The sequence below is a fragment of the Staurois parvus genome, unplaced genomic scaffold (genome assembly GCF_062004578.1).
Source record: "Staurois parvus isolate SC_StPar_1 unplaced genomic scaffold, SC_StPar_1.0 ptg000882l, whole genome shotgun sequence".
Classification (NCBI taxonomy): domain Eukaryota; kingdom Metazoa; phylum Chordata; class Amphibia; order Anura; family Ranidae; genus Staurois; species Staurois parvus.
Window position 1 is genome coordinate 1,978,386 of NW_028318678.1, and position 18,610 is coordinate 1,996,995.

Sequence of the window (18,610 nt, forward strand, 5' to 3'; positions counted from 1 at the left end):
ATTTTTACAGTAGCACTTGCAGTTTAGAACTTTCAGTGCTGTTGGCGCCTGCTGTCTCAGCACTGCTTCCCTGAACTTCCAAACCCCACAGGAAAGAGTTAACAGTGGAAACTGCAGTCTTTAGCCAGTCTGTCAGCTTGAAGAAGGAAGGGGGAGGAGAAGGGAGGAGCAGAGGAGTGCATTGCCATCCTAAGCTATAGGGCTGTGCGTTTCTTTTGATGCACACAGTGTAAGGAGACACATCTCTAGACTCTGAATGCAAGGATGGCTCCATAGGATGCTGCAAAAGAAAGAAAGCCACCCTGAAAGAGGAAACATATATGGCAGTGGTCATGATACCAGGTTAGACTGGAAGACAAGCAAGGAGTACACGATAAAGAAACTGCATACTCAGTAAGTGATTAAATCAGCTGCTGAAAGTACTTAAAAACTGAGGGTTTAGTATCACTTTCAGCTGAAGAGTGCATTCCTGTTCTGAGTACTGAAATTTAATAGTTCCAACTATGGGGGGCGTGGCTTAATGGTGACACCTACATGTAGTACTACCCCCATAGGAGCCACCAAGTAGATTGCCCTGATCCTTTCCCCAATATTTTCCTCACAGCCACACTCCAATCCCTCTATGCTTTTTCTGATGCTTTAATGAGAACTTGGACAGCTAGTGGGTAATGGTAGGATACTCCAGTGACCCTTAGCAACTATTTAAGGACACTGAACTTCCTCTTGTAGAACTATGAGCCAAGCCTTTATACAGTAAAGAGAGGTCTGGTCTTTGTAGTAGCAACTTGAGAATTGTCTTCTTCTTTGGAAAGTCCAAGCAAAGTCTGTTCACTAAGAACCGAGTAGACTAAGCTCTTCAGGACACAGGACAAAATGTCCCCATTAAGCCATTGACAGGAGGGATGGCCTCAGCACACAGTCACTTGGATCTCTCTCTCTTTAGTCTGTACTCACAAATGTCCTTGAAATATTGGTTGCTTCCTTCCAATATCCTTGCGACACTTTTACCATGTGGTACCAGACTAGATCCTCTGAAGACAGTCCATCGGTCAGCTTTCAGCAAAGTGGGCCTCCAAGTAGCCCACCTGAGGCCTCCACCCCCTGCAGGCCAGATGACCTAGAGGGCTAGCAGCCCCCCAGGCTGTGAATTCCTTTTCAGGAAAAAGACCAGACTGCTCTCTGTCCCAGAGTATTTATACAAACTCCACTCACCATCTGGGCACCCCTCACCAGGGATTGGCCAGGGCTGTATGAATATTCAACTGCTGATTAGGCTCTTCCTGCCCACTGACATCCAGAACATTTTTGGACCAGCCAGGGGAAAGCAATCAATCCTGCAGCCACTGAAACATAGAACAGGCCAGAACAATCAACACAGCCACACTGATTACAGTGAAACAAAATGAAATCCGCCTAATCCTAGCACCTTTCATGGAGGACGCTACATACATATGATAACATTGTAGGTGAGCATCACATGCTTCAGTATCTCACTCCATCAAACGTACGACAGAGAACAAGCAAAGAGGCGGCAAATACCCTGAGAGGGGACATAGGAATAACCTCAAAAACTTGCCTGACATGTACTTTTGCTTGTGCCGGACACCATTAAACACAGAACATGCTTGAGGTTATCTGTCCTTTAACTAAATACAGCTGCCTGTCACTTTATAGTGTCTTCCAGAGACAGATTGTTAGTTTTCTTTAAATTATCATGTTGGAAGATTATGATCCCTTGGTAATGTGCTATCATTTCATCGTTCTTCGCTGAAGTGTTTAAAGATTGATGAGGTGGCTCTTAATAATATGTCTCAGTCAATTCAAATCAGAGCCCGCTTCCGAGACTCTGAGGAGCAATGAGTCGTGGCTTAGCCACACTACAGTCCACTTTCCTTTGATCACACAGGCAGGACAGAGGTGAAGGCTAATCAGACTGATAAGGGAACAAACTAGATTGGGGTGATACTTTACCACCGGAAATCAAAATGGCCCAAGGCCTGGCAATGCCATTAATGTAGAGCCTCTAGAATTGAAACCAGGTCAGAGGCCAGAACTTAAAGGAAATATGCAGTGCTTCAGCTTGTATTCTCCGCTTTCATTATTTATGATCAGGGGTGAAAAATAAAATTGATCGTTCTATTCACTGGCCCCTACATCATTACTGTGCCTTCTTGTGCTGTAAGGGCTTGGGAATCAAACCACAGTACTTTAGCGAGGGCCCAGTATCCAACACACCCAGAAGTACACTAATACCAAAAGTATTGGGACACCTGCCATTACATGCACATGAACTTTAATGGCATCCCTAGTCCGGGCCCTCTGTTTCCTCTTGTACCAAATTGTATTGTAACTGTCATGTCTGCCTTCATTTTGTAAAGCGCTGCGCAAACTGTTGGAGCTATCTAAATCCTGTATAATAATAAAAATAAAAATGAGGCTTAGTTATTTGCACACTCAGTAGCTGGGAGACTGCATCTGATATCAGCACAAGCTCAGGCAACTGAGAAGTATATTTCAACCTTTCTGTGGTCACCAGAGGTCACCAGAAGATTAGACAAATTTCTCCACTCTTTCCAGTTCTGCAAATTGCAGTTGTGCGATCCTCGATGTGATGCGCCAGTCTCTTCTGGAGTGTGTCAGTTATCCAGTAATGTGGATGATATGTCAGGTATAAGTAATGAGATAACTGCTGCATTGTGAGTAGCAGACTGTAGGCAGCTAATCCTAACCCTCTGTAGAGGATACGAGGGCTGAGCCTTGTCATTCTTCAGCAGACATCCTTGTCAGATGGCTTTCTTTGTGCATTTCCCAACAATAAACCCACACTGTATTTTGTCGTGCGATAAGTTTGCAATTTGTTTTCTTTTTTGTTACTGTTGAATACCTTCCCTGACCTGTGCTTGGATAGGAGTGCGTTCCTACATACGGTGTCCTTCCAAAGCTATTGAAGAGGTCAGAGAAAGCAATTGGTACAGCTATTGTAAGAGTAAATACCAAGAGAGATGAATGCTTCTAACAAGGCCGGAATGCTAGCAGACAACAGTGAGGACATGTTTTTCTTTCAGAATACCAGGAACTAGGGACAAGTTGTTTATACCACAAGTCAGAGAGAAAGAAACCATATAGAAGAAAATATAATAAAATGTCATGACTATACTTACAGAAGACAGCACCCATTATTCATCACACTATTCATCTCAATGCTGATATTAGTTTTCTTTGTAGTTCTTTCAAGGATACCTTTCCACACTTTCCCCTCATAAAATTGCTAATTTAGGCCAGAGAAAGCAATTTAAACAGTTATTGTAGCAGTAAAATCCCAAAGCACATGATACTTCCAACACTGATAAGTCCAAAATGTGAAAGTACACGAGTGAGGACTTGCTTTTTGTTTTCAGATTTCCCAGAATTAGGGACACATAAAACAAAAAATTGAAACCGCAATAAAAGAAAACGTTATAAAATGTCATGGTTGTGCTTCTAAAAGTGGCTAAATGGTTACACTTCCGCCTGGCTGTACTAGGGTCGTTGGTTCAAATCCCAACCACAGCACCACCTGCCTGGAGTTTGCATGTTCTCCCTGTGCCTGTGTGGGTTTCCTCTGGGTACTCCGGTTTCCTCCCACACTCCAAAGACATGCTGGTAGGTTAATTGGCTCCTGTCTAAATTGGCCCTAGTATGTGTATGTATGAATGTGAGTTAGGGACCTTAGATTGTACACCCCTTGAGGGTTAGAGACTGATGTGAATGTACAATATATATATATATGTGTAAAGCGCTGCGTAAATTGATGGCGCTATATAACTACCTATAAAAATAATAAATAAATTATTATTCATCACATTAATCATCTAAATTGTCAGGACCAGGATCTGAACCTACAACTTCTGCTGCATGCGGCAATGTCTCCTCTTGCTGAGACACCTGAGATACTGGACAGCTCCCTGTCTGCTCCTTTGACTTTGCCTTGTCTCTTATTTAGAGTCAGCCTTGAACTCTTTACTCCTCCCATGAACTCCTAATTTAAAGTGTTACTAAACCCCGGACCCTGCATTCACTATATCTGGTCTCCCAGGACCCTGCATTTACTATATCTGGTCTCCCTGGACCTTGCATTCACTATATCTGGTCTCCCCGGACTCTGCATTCACTATATCTGGTCCCCCCGGACCCTGCATTCACTATATCTGGTCTCCCAGGACCCTGCATTCACTATATCTGGTCTCCCCGGACCCTGCATTCACTATATCTGGTCTCCCTGGACCTTGCTGGTCTCCCACAGTACATAGAACATGGAAGTGCAATTATTTCAATAAATATAAACTGCTAAATACCTTTTCTCATCAGCAGTTAGAGCAGTCTTGTGACTTCTATCAGTGTTCAGCAGAGCACTGGTTAAAGCTCTTAGGAGGAGTTTTCTTTCTGCTCTAGGAGAATGCAGGGCCCCTGACCTCTGTCTGGACAGTGCTGATTGGCCCTGTACTCATCACATGCACTCTTCCAAGAAAAAAAACAAACCTCTCTAGCAATACACACTAAACTGAGCAAGTGCAGAATGGCTACAGGTTCAGCCTGGCTTATCAGGAGATAAGAAGTGGACATTTGAACAAGAGGAGGGGCAGAGAAGACAGGATTAACCCCTTTGGTTCCACAGTAAGTATAACAAGCATGCTTTACTGCATATACAGACTGATTGTACTATTGTGGGTTTAGTAACACGTTAATGTGGAGTTCCACCCAAAAGGGGAGGTTCCGCTTTAAGGACTGGTCCCCCGCTCCCCATTAAGGATTGGCACCTTTGGGGAGCAGGTACCCAAATTGGACCCACTCCCACTTCCACTGCGATCGCCTAGGCGATCGGAAACAGAAGTTGTCCTCCCTCCTTTCCCGTAGTCTTGTGGGACACGTGGCAGTTCCCAGAAGACTTCAGGGCCATTCAGGAAGCGCAGCGCTACTCGCGCATGCGCAGTGGGCACCCGGTTGGGATGCCGCAAGGTGCCACAGCCAGGTGCCCACACTGAAGATGCCGGCGCCTGGAACACAGGAAGGTCGGTTATAACGGGCTGCGGGGAGGACACCATAGAATCAAGGGACAGGTAAGTGGATGTTTTTTAAAAGTCAGCAGCTACAGTTTTGGGTAATGGAGAAACCTGAAACTCTACCTCACAAAGGTGAGACAAGGCTGTGAGCTGTTGTTCCTGCTCACTAGATGAAGAAGCTGCATTTCATTTACAACCTTGTGCATTAAATCTGCTCTTTCTACGCAGTGTTCTTCTGACTCATTTCTTCCCTTTCTTCACATTGACATTATGCTGCTTCCTCCTAGTCATGACTTGGTACCAATAATTGTTTTCTCCCCTCAGTTGTCTTCAATCTGCTCCCGATGCTTCTTCTCTCTCTGTCTCCCTCACACATTCCAGTTCTGCATTCTGTACCCTTGTCCTCATGTCTGGTTTAGCTGACACCAGGGGTGGACTGACCATTTGGAAACTCCGGCACTGCCCGAGGGCCCGGAGTCAGTAGGGGGCCCCATGAGATGCCCCTGGTACCTTTTTCATAGGCTTTTTTGAGTTTGGGCAAGGACACAGAGGCCCCATGATCCCCTATTGCCCGGGGGCCCCATGAGTTGTCAGTCCGCCCCTGGCTGACACTCATTATCATCTCCTGCATTCTCCATCCAAAACAGGTCCCCCTCTTCTCTGATCTTTGTTTCATATGTCCTAATGTTCTTCTCTGCTGTTCCAGCAATTTTTTTATTAACTCAAAGTGGAAGTTAAGTCAAAATCTAACTAGGGCTAAACCTACTCCCACCCCCAAATAAGACTTTTCTATGTGCCCTGTGAAGGAAAAGCTGCCTATATTTACCTATTCTGAAGATACTCTGGTCCGGTCACATGTTCAGGTCCCAGATCCAGCTTCTGTGTAGAGGAGGGTCAGCCAACAATGGAAGCCCCATAGTAAGCCTATGGGTGGGTGACGTCACCACACAGGCTTCACAGCCGTTGTCGGCGATCTCTACTCTTCACTGAAGCTGCCACTGGAATGATCATGTGACCGGACCAGAGTTGCATCAGAATGGGTAAGTATAGGGATTTTTTCTTTCACAGATTGAATAGTCTTAGAATGGGGGTGGGTAGGTTTAGCCATATTTGGATTTTGATTGAACTTTTTACTTTAAAGTGATTGACAGGCAGTTTTTTTTCAAAATAATGAACATGTCAAACTTACCTGCTCTCTGCGGTGGTTTTGCACAGAGCAGCCCCAATCCTCCTCTTCTTGGGTCCCCCTCTGGTTCTCCTTTTTCCTTCTCTTTACGGGTCCCCTGCTGGCGCTCCTGTTTCCTCCTCTTTACGGGTCCCCCGCCGACACTCCTGTTTCCTCCTCTTCTTAGGTCCCCCTCTGGTTCTCCTGTTTCCTCCTCTTCTCGGGTCCCCCTGTGGTTCTCCTGTTTGCTTCTCTTCTCGGGTCCCCTGCCGGCGCTCGTTTCCTCCTCTTCTAGGGTCCCCCGCTGGCACTCCTGTTTCCTCCTCTTCTCGGGTCCCCCTCAGGTTTTCCTGTTTCCTCCTCTTCTCGGGTCCCCCTCTGGTTCTCCTGTTTCCTCCTCTTCTCGGGTCCCCCGCAGGCGCTCATTTCCTCCTCTTCTAGGGTCCCCCGCCGGCACTCCTGTTTCCTCCTCTTCTTAGGTCCCCCTCAGGTTCTCCTGTTTCCTCCTCTTCTTGGGTCCCCCGCAGGCGCTCCTGTTTCCTCCTCTTCTCAGGTTCCCCTGCTGGTGCTCCTGGCCACTGTCTCTTGCCAAATGCTCTCACAGCAATCAGCTTACTATGGGGGCACCCAAGCAGGCTCATTCCTGAGCCACTGCTCTGTGTGTCTATTCACACACAGACGTGGCTCGGCCCCATCCTGCACTCTCTCCTCATTGGCTCGCTGGATGTGATTGACATTGCTTTCTCAGCCAATCAGGAGGGACAGCTGAGGCTCTTGTGCACATCACTGGATTAAGATGGGGCTCAGGTAAGTATTGGGGGGGAGCTGCTACACACAGAAAGTTTTTTATCTTCATGCAGATAATGCATGAAGGTGAAAACCTTGATCCTTTACAACCACTTTATGTTTGCTGTCCTTTTCTGATCTTTGAAGAGTTGTCCTGCTCATTTCCCATCACTTCATTCTCCAACATATCTTTGAATTGTGTCCAACTGCTGTTTACCTTCTCTACTTTCCTTCATCAAATATCCATCGAGATTTGATCCTGATGCCTTCTCTGTCCCCTTGTTACTCAATCTAATCTTTCCTGCCCAACACCACCATTCATCCCCCAACTCTATTAGCTCATGATCCCCAAACCCACCACCATCAGGTCTTGCTTTCTTCCCCTGAAAGGAACTATATATACCACATTAGACTAGAGTGGGATTGTTGAGAAACCATATGCAATTACATGTGTTTACATGCGTTTCTGATTTTATCTTTGAAAAATGGTGCTATTTGTGGACATAATTTCAACAATCTTTAAATCAATTTTTCTAAGGTCAGACTAGAAAATGAAGCAATTATACTGGCTGAACCACTTTGTATTAGTTCCACTGTATAGCTGTGGCATGTATGTTTTGTCAGTAGCATAACTATGGTTGTAACTGGAATGTAATAAAAAATAAACCATCATGGGTGTTCCCATAGCATAATAGAAAAATGATGTTAGATTTTACGGGAGGAAGATTATGGAAAACAGAATGAAGGCAGGAGTTTCTTACGGTGGAATGTTTGCCTATATTTCCCTAGACATCTCATAATATGTATATCAATCTTCAATTCTGTGTTTATTCAGGCTGGTGAGTGAAGTGGGTGAGCTGTCAGAGTCTGTGGAGTTCCTCAAGCAGAAACTGGAGGAGGCAGAGCAGTGTCTCCGCAATCTGGAGGACACCAGAATGTCTCTGGAGAAGGATATTGCTAACAAAGCCAACACTCTGTTCATTGATCGGGAGAAGTGCATGGCCCACCGTACTCGCTACCCCACCGTGGTGAAACTCTCCGGCTACCAGTAGAGGAAGCTGAGAATCAGCATCATTTGTTCTTGTTTGGTTTTTTTTTTGCTGATTTGATGTGCAGAAACTCTTTGAAATTCTGTTTCTTGTTGTTCAGTTTTGAGTAAAGCTTAAAGCAGAAATAAACTGAGTTGAGCACAACAAACTGAAAACACTATGAATTCGTTTTTTATTATTGGAAGCAAACTCCCCCATCCATTCATGTCTCCATGCTTTATTTTGTTGATAAATCCTTTGAAAATCACACCCTAGCAATTCTAGTTGTGGCCATCTTGAGTGAGGGCAGATGATTCATGTAGCATTAGCTTCCTGGAATCCATCTGTGTAAAGGAACCGACCCCAGACTGTGTTTGGGTACTTCCGTTAGACTACCGCTTCCCTGTCCGAGCACCAACAACAGACACCACAGCCGACCATACAAGCCTAGTTTATTTGAACACAGATACAAGATATATACACTTAAGGGGACAATCCCCCCTCCTTGCATAATGACACAGGGAGGGGCAATCTATATTTAGTTACAAGAGACACACAGGTATTCAAACGTCACACCAGCAGACAGTCCTATCAGGAGGAAGGGCTGCTGGAGACACCCCCCCCCTACTAAGTTAATATACATAAACACATACATCCCATAATAGTTTGCTCCCAAGCAAGACAAACAATAGAACAATGGAATGCAGCCACACAGCACCAAATAATCCACAACCCCCACCCCACCTATCTCCTATGCATGGTCTACACAATATTAGAACAGATCACCCTGTACCCCTAACAGGCACAGGATGACTTACACATAAGAGGGATATGGGGAGCTGAGACAGGGGTCTCCCCACCTCTCCAAAGTGAGCTGGGTTCCATGGGCCCCCCACCCAAAGTGACTCCCATCACAATCTGCCCTTATCTCAGGCACACAGGCAGAAAAGTGCTTAAAGCGGAATTTCATCCAAAAGGGTAAGTTCCGCTTTCTGCCTCCTCCCCCCTCCTCTCCCACTTTTGGAAACTTTTATTTTTTTGGGGGGGAGCAGAGACCTGGTTTTGACAGGTATCCACTCCCACTTCTGCCCGGAAGTTACCGCCACCGTTTTCCTGCATCCTTCTGGGACAAGTTACAGGTCCCAGAAGACTACGGGACCATTCACAAAGCGCAGTACCAGGGACCCAAAAACCAGTGAAGAACCAGGGACAGCGCTAGATCCCTGGACAGATAAGTGTCTTTTTATTAAAAGCCAGCAGCTACAGTATTTGTAGCTTTTGTCTTTTCATTTTTTGGGGGGAGACTCAAGCTCCTCTTTAATTGAGAAAGCCCGTCTTCCCCTCATCCAGATGAAAGTAAAAAAAAATGTCAATGAAGACTCCTGGGATGTATGACATAATTTTGGCCTAGACCAGAAACCAGGAAGTAAGGCAGGCCATAGACGAGTCAAAATATGAAAGTTCTGTCGTAGGGAAAAATGAAAATAGCTCATACGACTGTGCAATCAGTTGCTTTATTTCTTTAATAAAAATCCATCATATTGGATCAGGCATTTTTGATTGTGGCACGAAAATCGCATGTTGCAGCTAGCACACTAATGATGTGAAAAATGAACAATTCAAAATTTGTATTCAGTTTTTGCATTGTCTATGACTTGCTTTATTGAAGAAATGTAAAAAAATAAAGTTTAGAACAAGTAGATATAATATACTTTCCTATCTATTTACTAATGTTAGTAGCATAATGATTCTAATCAATTCATGCTGATTGAGAGTTTAGTTCCGATTTATGTTGACTTAGTTATTAAAGGAACTATGCAATAAAGCAGTGATACCTTTTTCTTGATTTTCTCTGTTTTATCGTGTCAGCTGCTGATGACAGTGCAGATAATGTACATCCTGATACCTAGCCTCTGTGTCATGTTTATTGTCAAATCCATAGGTTGATCAAGGGATGGCTTCCATTGCTGAACTTTGAAGTGGAATTAAAGGCAAATCCTAACCAAGGCTAAGTTCACATCTATGGAGGATGTGGTTGATGTGTTTTTCCGGTGCGTTTTGTGTTTTTGATGCTTTTTTAATGCATTTTGGCTAATAGGAAAGTTTGAAAGTTCTGTTCCTGTAGTGTGACTTTATTAACCACTTGAGCTCCAGAGGATTTACCCCCCTTAATGACCAGGCCTCTTTTTGCTACTCGGCGCTGCACTAATTCAACTGATAATTGCGCGGTCATGCAATGCTGCACCCAAACTAAATTTACGCCCTTTTTTTCACACAAATAGAACTTTCTTTCGGTGGTATTTGATCACCTGTGCGCTTTTTATTTTCCACGCTATAAACAAAAAAAGGCCAAAAATTTTGAAGAAAAACAATATTTTTTACTTGCAGCTATAAAAAATATATAGTAAACTCAAAGTTGGTTATAAATTTAGGCCAAAATGTATTCTGCTCCATGTTTTTGGTAAAAAAAATCCCAATAAGTGTATATTGATTGCTTTGTGTGGAAGTTATAGCGTCTACAAACTATGGTATAGATACTGCAATTTACGCCATTTTTCTGCTATACAGCGCTGCGCTAGTTTAATGGACAATTGCGCGGTCATGCAATACGGTACATAAATGAAATTTACATCCTTTTTTTTCCCACAAATTGAGCTTTCTTTCGGTGGTATTTGATCGCCTGTGCGGTTTTTATTTTTTGCACTATAAAAAAAAGGCTTTTAATTTTGAGGAATAAAAACAATATTTTGGACTTTTTGCTATAAAACATGTCCAGTAAAAAAAAATGTAAAAATCAAATTTAGTCATAAATTTCTGCCAAAATGTATTCTGCGACATGTCTTTGCTAAAAAAAAAAAACCCAATACGTGTAAATTAATTGGTTTATGTGAAAGTTATAGCGTTTACAAATGGCGGGAAAGATACTGGGATTTTTAGTTTTTTTTCATACTAATAATGGCGGCGATCAGCGACTTATGGCGGCGATCAGTGACTTATGGCGGCGATCAGCGACTTATGGCGGAACTGCGGGACTGCGGCGGACATTCTGACATTGGGGGGTACTGACTTGGGGTCACTGACATCCCCAGTGACACCAATACAGTGACCAGTGCAAAAAAAAAACCACTGACAATGTACTAATGGCACTGGGCAGTAAGGGGTTAACTTTTTTTCAGGGAAGGGTTATCTGTGTGAGGGGAGTGTTTTACTAGGGGGCGGGTGTGTGTGCTGGATGGGGACAGGCTGATCGGAGAGAGAAACTCTTCTGTCCCGATCAGCTTGTCCTCGAGCTGTCAGGGAAGTAACAGAAAGCACAGCTACTGCAGCTGTGCTCTCTGTCACTGATTGCCGCCGATCGCCGGGAGATAGCCAGTAAGGACCGGCTGTGACCCGGCGACTGACATCCGTGGCTGTGATTGGCGGGACAGGTAGGGCGGTGGCGCGCCTTGCGCGCGCCCCCTACCTGTTTACAAAACACACGTTTTAAAACGTGGTTTTGCCTGCCCGTGCTGCCCTGCCAACATATTTATACAGTGGCTGGGTGGCATGTGGTTATTATTATTATTATACAGTATTTATATAGCGCCAACCGTTCGCTCAGCGCTGTACATTACAATGGGGGACAAAACATGAGATAGTACAATAACAATACAATGCGATACACGAGGGGTTCGAGGGCCCTGCTCCTTGGAGCTTACAATCTAGGAGGAGATCGGCAATTAGGTGAGGGTGGGGTAGGCTTTCCTGAAGAGATGGGTTTTCAGGGTGCGCCTAAAGGAGAGGAGAGTAGGTGATAGTTTGCTGTGACTTTACACTGTCTGGCACTCAAGTAGCATTGAAGTAGTGCAGGAACCTTTATGTGTCCAAAGTCACATGTTAGGGTTGGGGTTAAGGGTTAGGGTTAACCTCCCTGGTAGTCTGATTTTGTCAATAGCGGTGTCAAAGCTGTTTTGCATGGAGATTTGTTGTTTTATATTGTAGGCTGTAATTTTTAGGAATAACTCACTTAAATCTGTCTGAACAAGAGTCTAGTAAACATCCCGGGTAGGATAAAATTTGAAACACGAAGTCATAAATTATAATATAATAAATAATCATAAAAAATAATAATATAATAATAAATTTAATTCAATAATATAATCAAACCAAAAACACTGAAATGTGAAATATAGCGCCAAGTTCACACATCACTGAGCAAAGTCGCAGAATCGTTTTCAGTGTCTGATGACGAATTTCTCCCACGAATCATTATCACTCAATTCTGCAAGTGGTTCTGATTTACTATCACTGTTCTCTAGCCGGTCTAAAACCGCTTTTGACCTAAAGGGACGCTTTTTGGATGCCATGGATGTTCTCAAGTTTCCCGGTAAAAGTGCAGGCAGGGCACTGGACAGGAATCTGTGCGGAGAGATACAAAGCAGCATGTCCATGCTAACAGGAGAGAGATCTGTGTTTACACCCAGATCTCTCCCCTCTCAGCCCTGCTGCCAATCCGGGAGTCCGGAATAGCCATCTGGGACCCAGTGATTGGCATATCCAGCAGCCAATAGCAGCGTGGGTAGGGCAGTGTGCGCCCCCTGCCCAGAAATGCAAACTTACATATATATACACACATGATTTTGCGCACCAGAGCTGCTCTGTAGCAGTATATCTGCTATGGGGCGGCTCTTAAGTGGTTAAAAATGGCAAGCTGGTCATGATACACAGTGCTAAAACTAGACTCCTCATTTAGGCTGGCCATACACTATACAATTTTTGCCCAATTTCCTTTGGATTTACCTTCAACTATATAGTGCAAGGGCGTGCCTGATTGGATACAAGTGAAAGTGCTGTTTGGGTTTGACCTCATATTATATGGTTTTCGGTAAATCTGAAGCAAAAATCTCAAGAAAATTGTATAATGTCGACCCCCTCATGTTTTGCATTGTATTGGTATTGTTCTGTCACATGTTCTGTCCCCCTTTGTAATGTACAGCGCTGAGCGAACTATTGGCGCTTTATAAATACTGTATAATAATAATAATAATAATAATGTATGGCCAGCCTTTTGCAGGCCATAGATGGGTCGAACATCGGTTGATTTTTCAGAAAGAAAAAAAAACCCTGAAAAAATTGGTCGTTCGTTCGGCCGACGTTACCACCAATGGTAAAAAAAACAAAATCATAAAGTTTACCCCATAACGTCTGTCCCTTCCTTGCAGGTCATGGCTCATGCGCGGGTTTATCGGTAAAACGAGCGGCTGATTTGCCCATCATTGCCAGGAAAATCGGCCGATCGTCAAAAATGGCCGCAAATTTTCCAACATGACCGATAAAAAAAACTGCAAAAAAATGAAAAATGGCCGACCAATTAACCCACTAACAGTGTGAAAATCAGCCGATTTTCAACCCGTCTATGGCCGGCATTAGGATTTGCATCTGCTTGAATATTGCCTTTTTGTGTCACTATAATCTTATGCAGTGTCTGTTTCATCCATAAAGAACATTTCTTTACAAATCACGTTCTCTCTTGTACAAAGCAGGAATAAAACTTTATGATGATTGTATAGGAACGAGGTTCTCGCATAAATTTGCTTTTACTCCAGCAATACTTGGAAATGTTCTGTTGTCATGACAAATCCAGAGGACAAAGCACCACCGTCTCTCCTGTGTAGGACACAAGATAAAACCTGCTAAGAGGAGAGTAAAAATGGTCAGGTATAAATAATGGTCCTCTTAAGGTTAGAGGCAAGTGAAAGACATGATAGCTGAAAAAAGATCCCTGACTAAGGTCTAAGTAAGTAAGTACTAAGGTCGTTGGTTTGAATCCCAACCACGGCACCACCTGCCTGGAGTTTGCATGTTCTCCCTGTGCCTGCGTGGGTTTCCTCTGGGTACTCCAGTTTTCTCCCACACTCCAAAGACATGCTGGTAGGTTAATTGTCCCTAGTATGTGTATGTATGAAATAAGTTAGGGACCTTAGATTGTACACCCCTTGAGGGTTAGGGACCTTAGATTGCACGCCCCCTGAGGGTTAGGGACCTTAGATTGCACGCCCCCTGAGGGTTAGGGACCTTAGATTGCACGCCCCCTGAGGGTTAGGGACCTTAGATTGTACGCCCCTTGAGGGTTAGGGACCTTAGATTGTACACCCCTTGAGGGTTAGGGACCTTAGATTGTACACCCCTTGAGGGTTAGGGACCTTAGATTGTACGCCCCTTGAAGGTTAGGGACCTTAGATTGTACGCCCCTTGAGGGTTAGGGACCTTAGATTGTATGCCCCTTGAGGGTTAGGGACCTTAGATTGTACACCCCTTGAGGGTTAGGGACCTTAGATTGCATGCCCCCTGAGGGTTAGGGACCTTAGATTGTACACCCCTTGAGGGTTAGGGACCTTAGATTGCATGCCCCCTGAGGGTTAGGGACCTTAGATTGTACACCCCTTGAGGGTTAGGGACCTTAGATTGCACGCCCCTTGAGGGTTATGGACCTTAGATTGTACACCCCTTGAGGGTTAGGGACCTTAGATTGTACACCCCTTGAGGGTTAGGGACCTTAGATTGTACGCCCCTTGAGGGTTAGGGACTGATGTGAATGTACAATATATATGTAAAGTGCTGCGTAAATTGACGGCACTATATAAGTACCTGAAATAAATAAATAAATTTAGAGGTACTGTTCATGATTTAGAGTTATTTCAGCGCCCCTGGGGGTTGATATTGCACCCAATACCGCTGCATAGTGTTTTGTGATTTTTATTTTTATATCTGGGACTGAAGCTGGCCATACACTGATTGAAATGCAGTCTGTTCAGCAAGGAACAGTAGAATCAGAGTGTGGCCAACCCTGTTCGACAGAATCGAATCGCTTGATTGACTTTCTATCAAAGGGACATGTTAGAAATATTTCCTACATCCTCTGATCAGTGTATTGTAATGGGTGGGGGAGAAATTCCTACATCCAGCATGTTTGTGTAGATGGATGGAGGCATCTGGCCATGTGTGGCCAGTTTAGGACATAATGGTGTCAGCTGGGATATCAGCCTAAGCAGCCAATCAGTGCCCCTGGTTTTTCATAAGATGAACCTCGCAAACACTATTCCTGAAATAGCTGCATTCGTGCTCTAGGGCAGTGGTGGTGAACCTATGGCACTCAGAGCCTTCTCTGTTGGCACGTGAGCAAGTCGCCCCAGCAGCCAAGCATCGGATAACAGCGCACACAGGGGCCATGCACATGCTCGGAAAGGAGTAGCGGCACCAGGCGATGACGTCACGAGCCGAGACTCATTAGCCGCGACTTGTCTGAGCTTTCGCATGGACGGTCAGTGCACTGCCAAGGATATATATATTGGACTGGCTGTGAGTTTTAATACATTAATTTTTATTAACACAAGATTTTAGCGTGTGCTGGTGGTCAGTGGAACTTTGCCTCCTTGTGATGGTGGTCAATGGAACTTTGCCCCCTTGTGCTGGTGGTCAGTGGAATTTTGCCCCCTTCTGATGGTGCTCAGGGGAACTTTGCCCCCCTTGTGCTGGTGTCAGTGGAACTTTGCCCCTTGTGCTGGTGGTCAGTGGAACTTTGCCCCTTGTGCTGGTGGTCAGTAGAAGTTTGCCCCTTTGTGCTGGTTTTCAGTGGAACTTTGCACCTTTGTGCTGGTTTTCATTGGAACTTTGCCCCTTTGTGCTGGTGGTCAGTGGAACTTTGTTCCCTTGTGCTTGTGGTCAGTGGAACTTTGCCCCCTTGTGCTGGTTGTCAGTAGAACTTTGCCCCTTGTGCTGGTGGTCAGTGGAACTTTGCCCCCTTGTGCTGGTTGTCAGTAGAACTTTGCCCCTTGTGCTGGTGGTCAGTGGAACTTTGCCCCCTTGTGCTGGTGGTCAGTGGAACTTTGCCCCCTTGTGCTGGTTGTCAGTAGAACTTTGTTCCCTTGTGCTTGTGGTCAGTGGAACTTTGCCCCCTTGTGCTGGTGGTCAGTGGAACTTTGCCCCCTTGTGCTGGTGGTCAGTGAAACTTTGCCCCCTTGTGCTGGTGGTCAGTGAAACTTTGCCCCCTTGTGTTGGTGGTCAGTGAAACTTTGCCCCCTTGTGTTGGTGGTCAGTGGAACTTTTCCCCCTTGTGCTGATGATCAGTCTAACTTTGCTCCCTTGTGCTGGTGGTCAGTGGAACTTTGCCCCCTTGTGCTAATGATCAGTCTAACTTTGTTCCCTTGTGCTGGTGGTCAGTGGAACTTTGCCCCCTTGTGCTAGTGGTCAGTGGAACGTTGCCTCCTTGTGCTAATGATCAGTCTAACTTTGCTCCCTTGTGCTGGTGGTCAGTGAAACTTTGCTCCCTTGTGCTGGTGGTCAGTGGAACTTTGCCCCCTTGTGTTAATGATCAGTCTAACTTTGCTCCTTTGTGCTGGTGGTCAGTGAAACTTTGCTCCCTTGTGCTGGTGGTCAGTGGAACTTTGCCCCCTTGTGTTAATGATCAGTCTAACTTTGCTCCTTTGTGCTGGTGGTCAATGGAACTTTGCCTCCTTGTGCTGGTGATCAGTGGAACTTTGCCCCCTTGTGCTGGTGGTCAGTGTAACTTTGCTCCCTTGTGCTGGTGGTCAGTAGAACTTTGCCCCCTTGTGCTGGTGGTCAGTGGAACTTTGCCCCATTGTGCTGGTGGTCAGTGGAACGTTGCTCCATTGTGCTGGTGGTCAGTGGAACTTTGCCCCATTGTGCTGGTAGTCAGTGGAACTTTGCCCCCTTGTGCTGGTGGTCAGTGGAAGCTCTGTTATTGTGGTTTTTTTTTTTAAGACAAAAGATGTTAATGTACAGGTTGTTTTTTCTAAACTAAAACCTTAGTATTCAGGTTTAATTGCATTGCTGGCACTTTGCAATAAATAAGTGGGTTTTGGGTTGCAGTTTGGGCAAAGGTTCGCCATCAGTGCCCTAGGGGAAGCTCAAACTGGCTAAAGGGTGAATATTCCAGCTCTGTGTTCATAAGTTTGCATAGGGAGCAGCATCAATGGCTATGGTTGATCTTTGGATTTAGATTTGCCTTGAAGCAAACTTAAACCTGAATTCATCTAATGCTCCCAGAATATAACTGGATATAACATTTATAGGTAAGGTTGATCCAGGGAATATCCGATTGCCTCTCGAGGGATAAGGTAGGAATTTTTCTCCCTGCAGGAGCAAATTGTATCGTGCTTTGCTGGGGTTTTGCCTTCCTTTGGATCAACTGTGGGTGTAGGATTATAACTTTTTTTTTTTAATGGTTGAACTGGCTGGACTTTTGTCTTTTTTTCAGCCAGACTAACTATGTAACTATGTAGCTCCCTTCAGAATAAGGCACATTTTTTTGTATATAGCAATCAAGTGAGTCAAAGGGAACGTCTGCTTTGACAAGCAAGCTTGTGACTAGTTTAGAGCTTGGTTTCACTTCAAACTCAAGTTCGTCCAAACCCGTTAGCTGGTGATTTTCCACTCCATAGGTGACATACACAAATGGGAGGGAATGCTCTTGATATCACTGGCTTAATATGGCCATTTTGTCTTATGAGGTCAATGATGTCATGAGCATGCCCGCCCCTTTGTATATGTGCAACTGAGTGGCAGGGAATCTAACACCAGCTACTCAATGGCCCAGCAATGCCAGCTAACTTTGGGGTTCAAACAAAACCTGTTTCAGACTAAACCCAAGTTCATCGCTACTTGTGACTCATAAATCCATTTGCTGTACTGTATGTTCCCATTTAGAGGAGCTCTTGTAAAACACTTGACTAAATCTGAATGGTAGCTTTATGGTAGCTTGTCAATATGATTAACCCCTTCACGCCGGCCGCACGCAAATGTGCGGCCTCCCGGTGTCTGGGCCTAGACACCAAGCAGCCACACATTTGCATTCATGTAACAAAAAACATATGTGCTGAGAGCGCGCGCCCTGCGCACTCCCAGCACACATGTGAGGTACTCACGGAAAGGTCCCGGTCCGCTCTTTCGATTGGGACCTTTCCCGATCATGTGACCAGCCGTGACGTGACGTCACGGCGGCCACATGACACTGAGCCCCTGTTATGATCCGCCAGGTGGTGCCCCTGGCTGCCCACTTGACAGACCTACCCAAAGCGTGGAGTCTAAGTCCCGGTCTGTGCTTTCACCAGGGCCCCTGATGGTGGGGATGGACTTGAAACAGACCGGGACCAGGTCACGACCTCCGAGCAGGCCCACCAGTGGCAGGGGGAACCTCCGGGGATGTGTGGGTACCAGGAGAGCCAGATGTGAGGAGGACGGCAGGACCTAGCAGGATGGATCACGAGTAGTGGTCCCGTGGGGTAGGCGAGGTACAGAATCCATAAATAAAAGGAATGCAGCGCTCATAAAACGTGAGTAAATAATATTAAAACACAGTCCGGTGAAAACAGTGCTCCTTGATTCCCAGTGCAAATGGTAGAATTTCACACTAACCAGAACGCGCATAGGTAATGCGCATGTGTATATATATATCCTGACGATCCCCTCTCCACTCAGGTCTGGTCAAGTGTGTAGCTGGGAAAGATGGAGATCCTACGCCCTCATGTGGTGAGAAAATGATCCGGCAGGTCAGAGCAGTATCAATCTGGAAAAGCCTCCAAAGGAACTGGCAC

General features: G+C 45.2%; 1 protein-coding gene across 1 annotated transcript in view; it reads left to right on the forward strand.

Annotated features, from left to right (window-relative positions):
- TEKT4 (tektin 4) overlaps positions 1-9,864 on the forward strand; it is a 63,230-nt gene extending 53,366 nt beyond the window's left edge. Inside the window, exon 6 of the mRNA XM_089656031.1 lies at positions 7,826-9,864. Within this exon, the coding sequence (XP_089512157.1) occupies positions 7,826-8,042 (217 nt within the window). The 3' untranslated portion in view covers positions 8,043-9,864. The remainder of the gene's footprint in view (positions 1-7,825) is intronic.
- Positions 9,865-18,610: the final 8,746 nt, after the last annotated feature.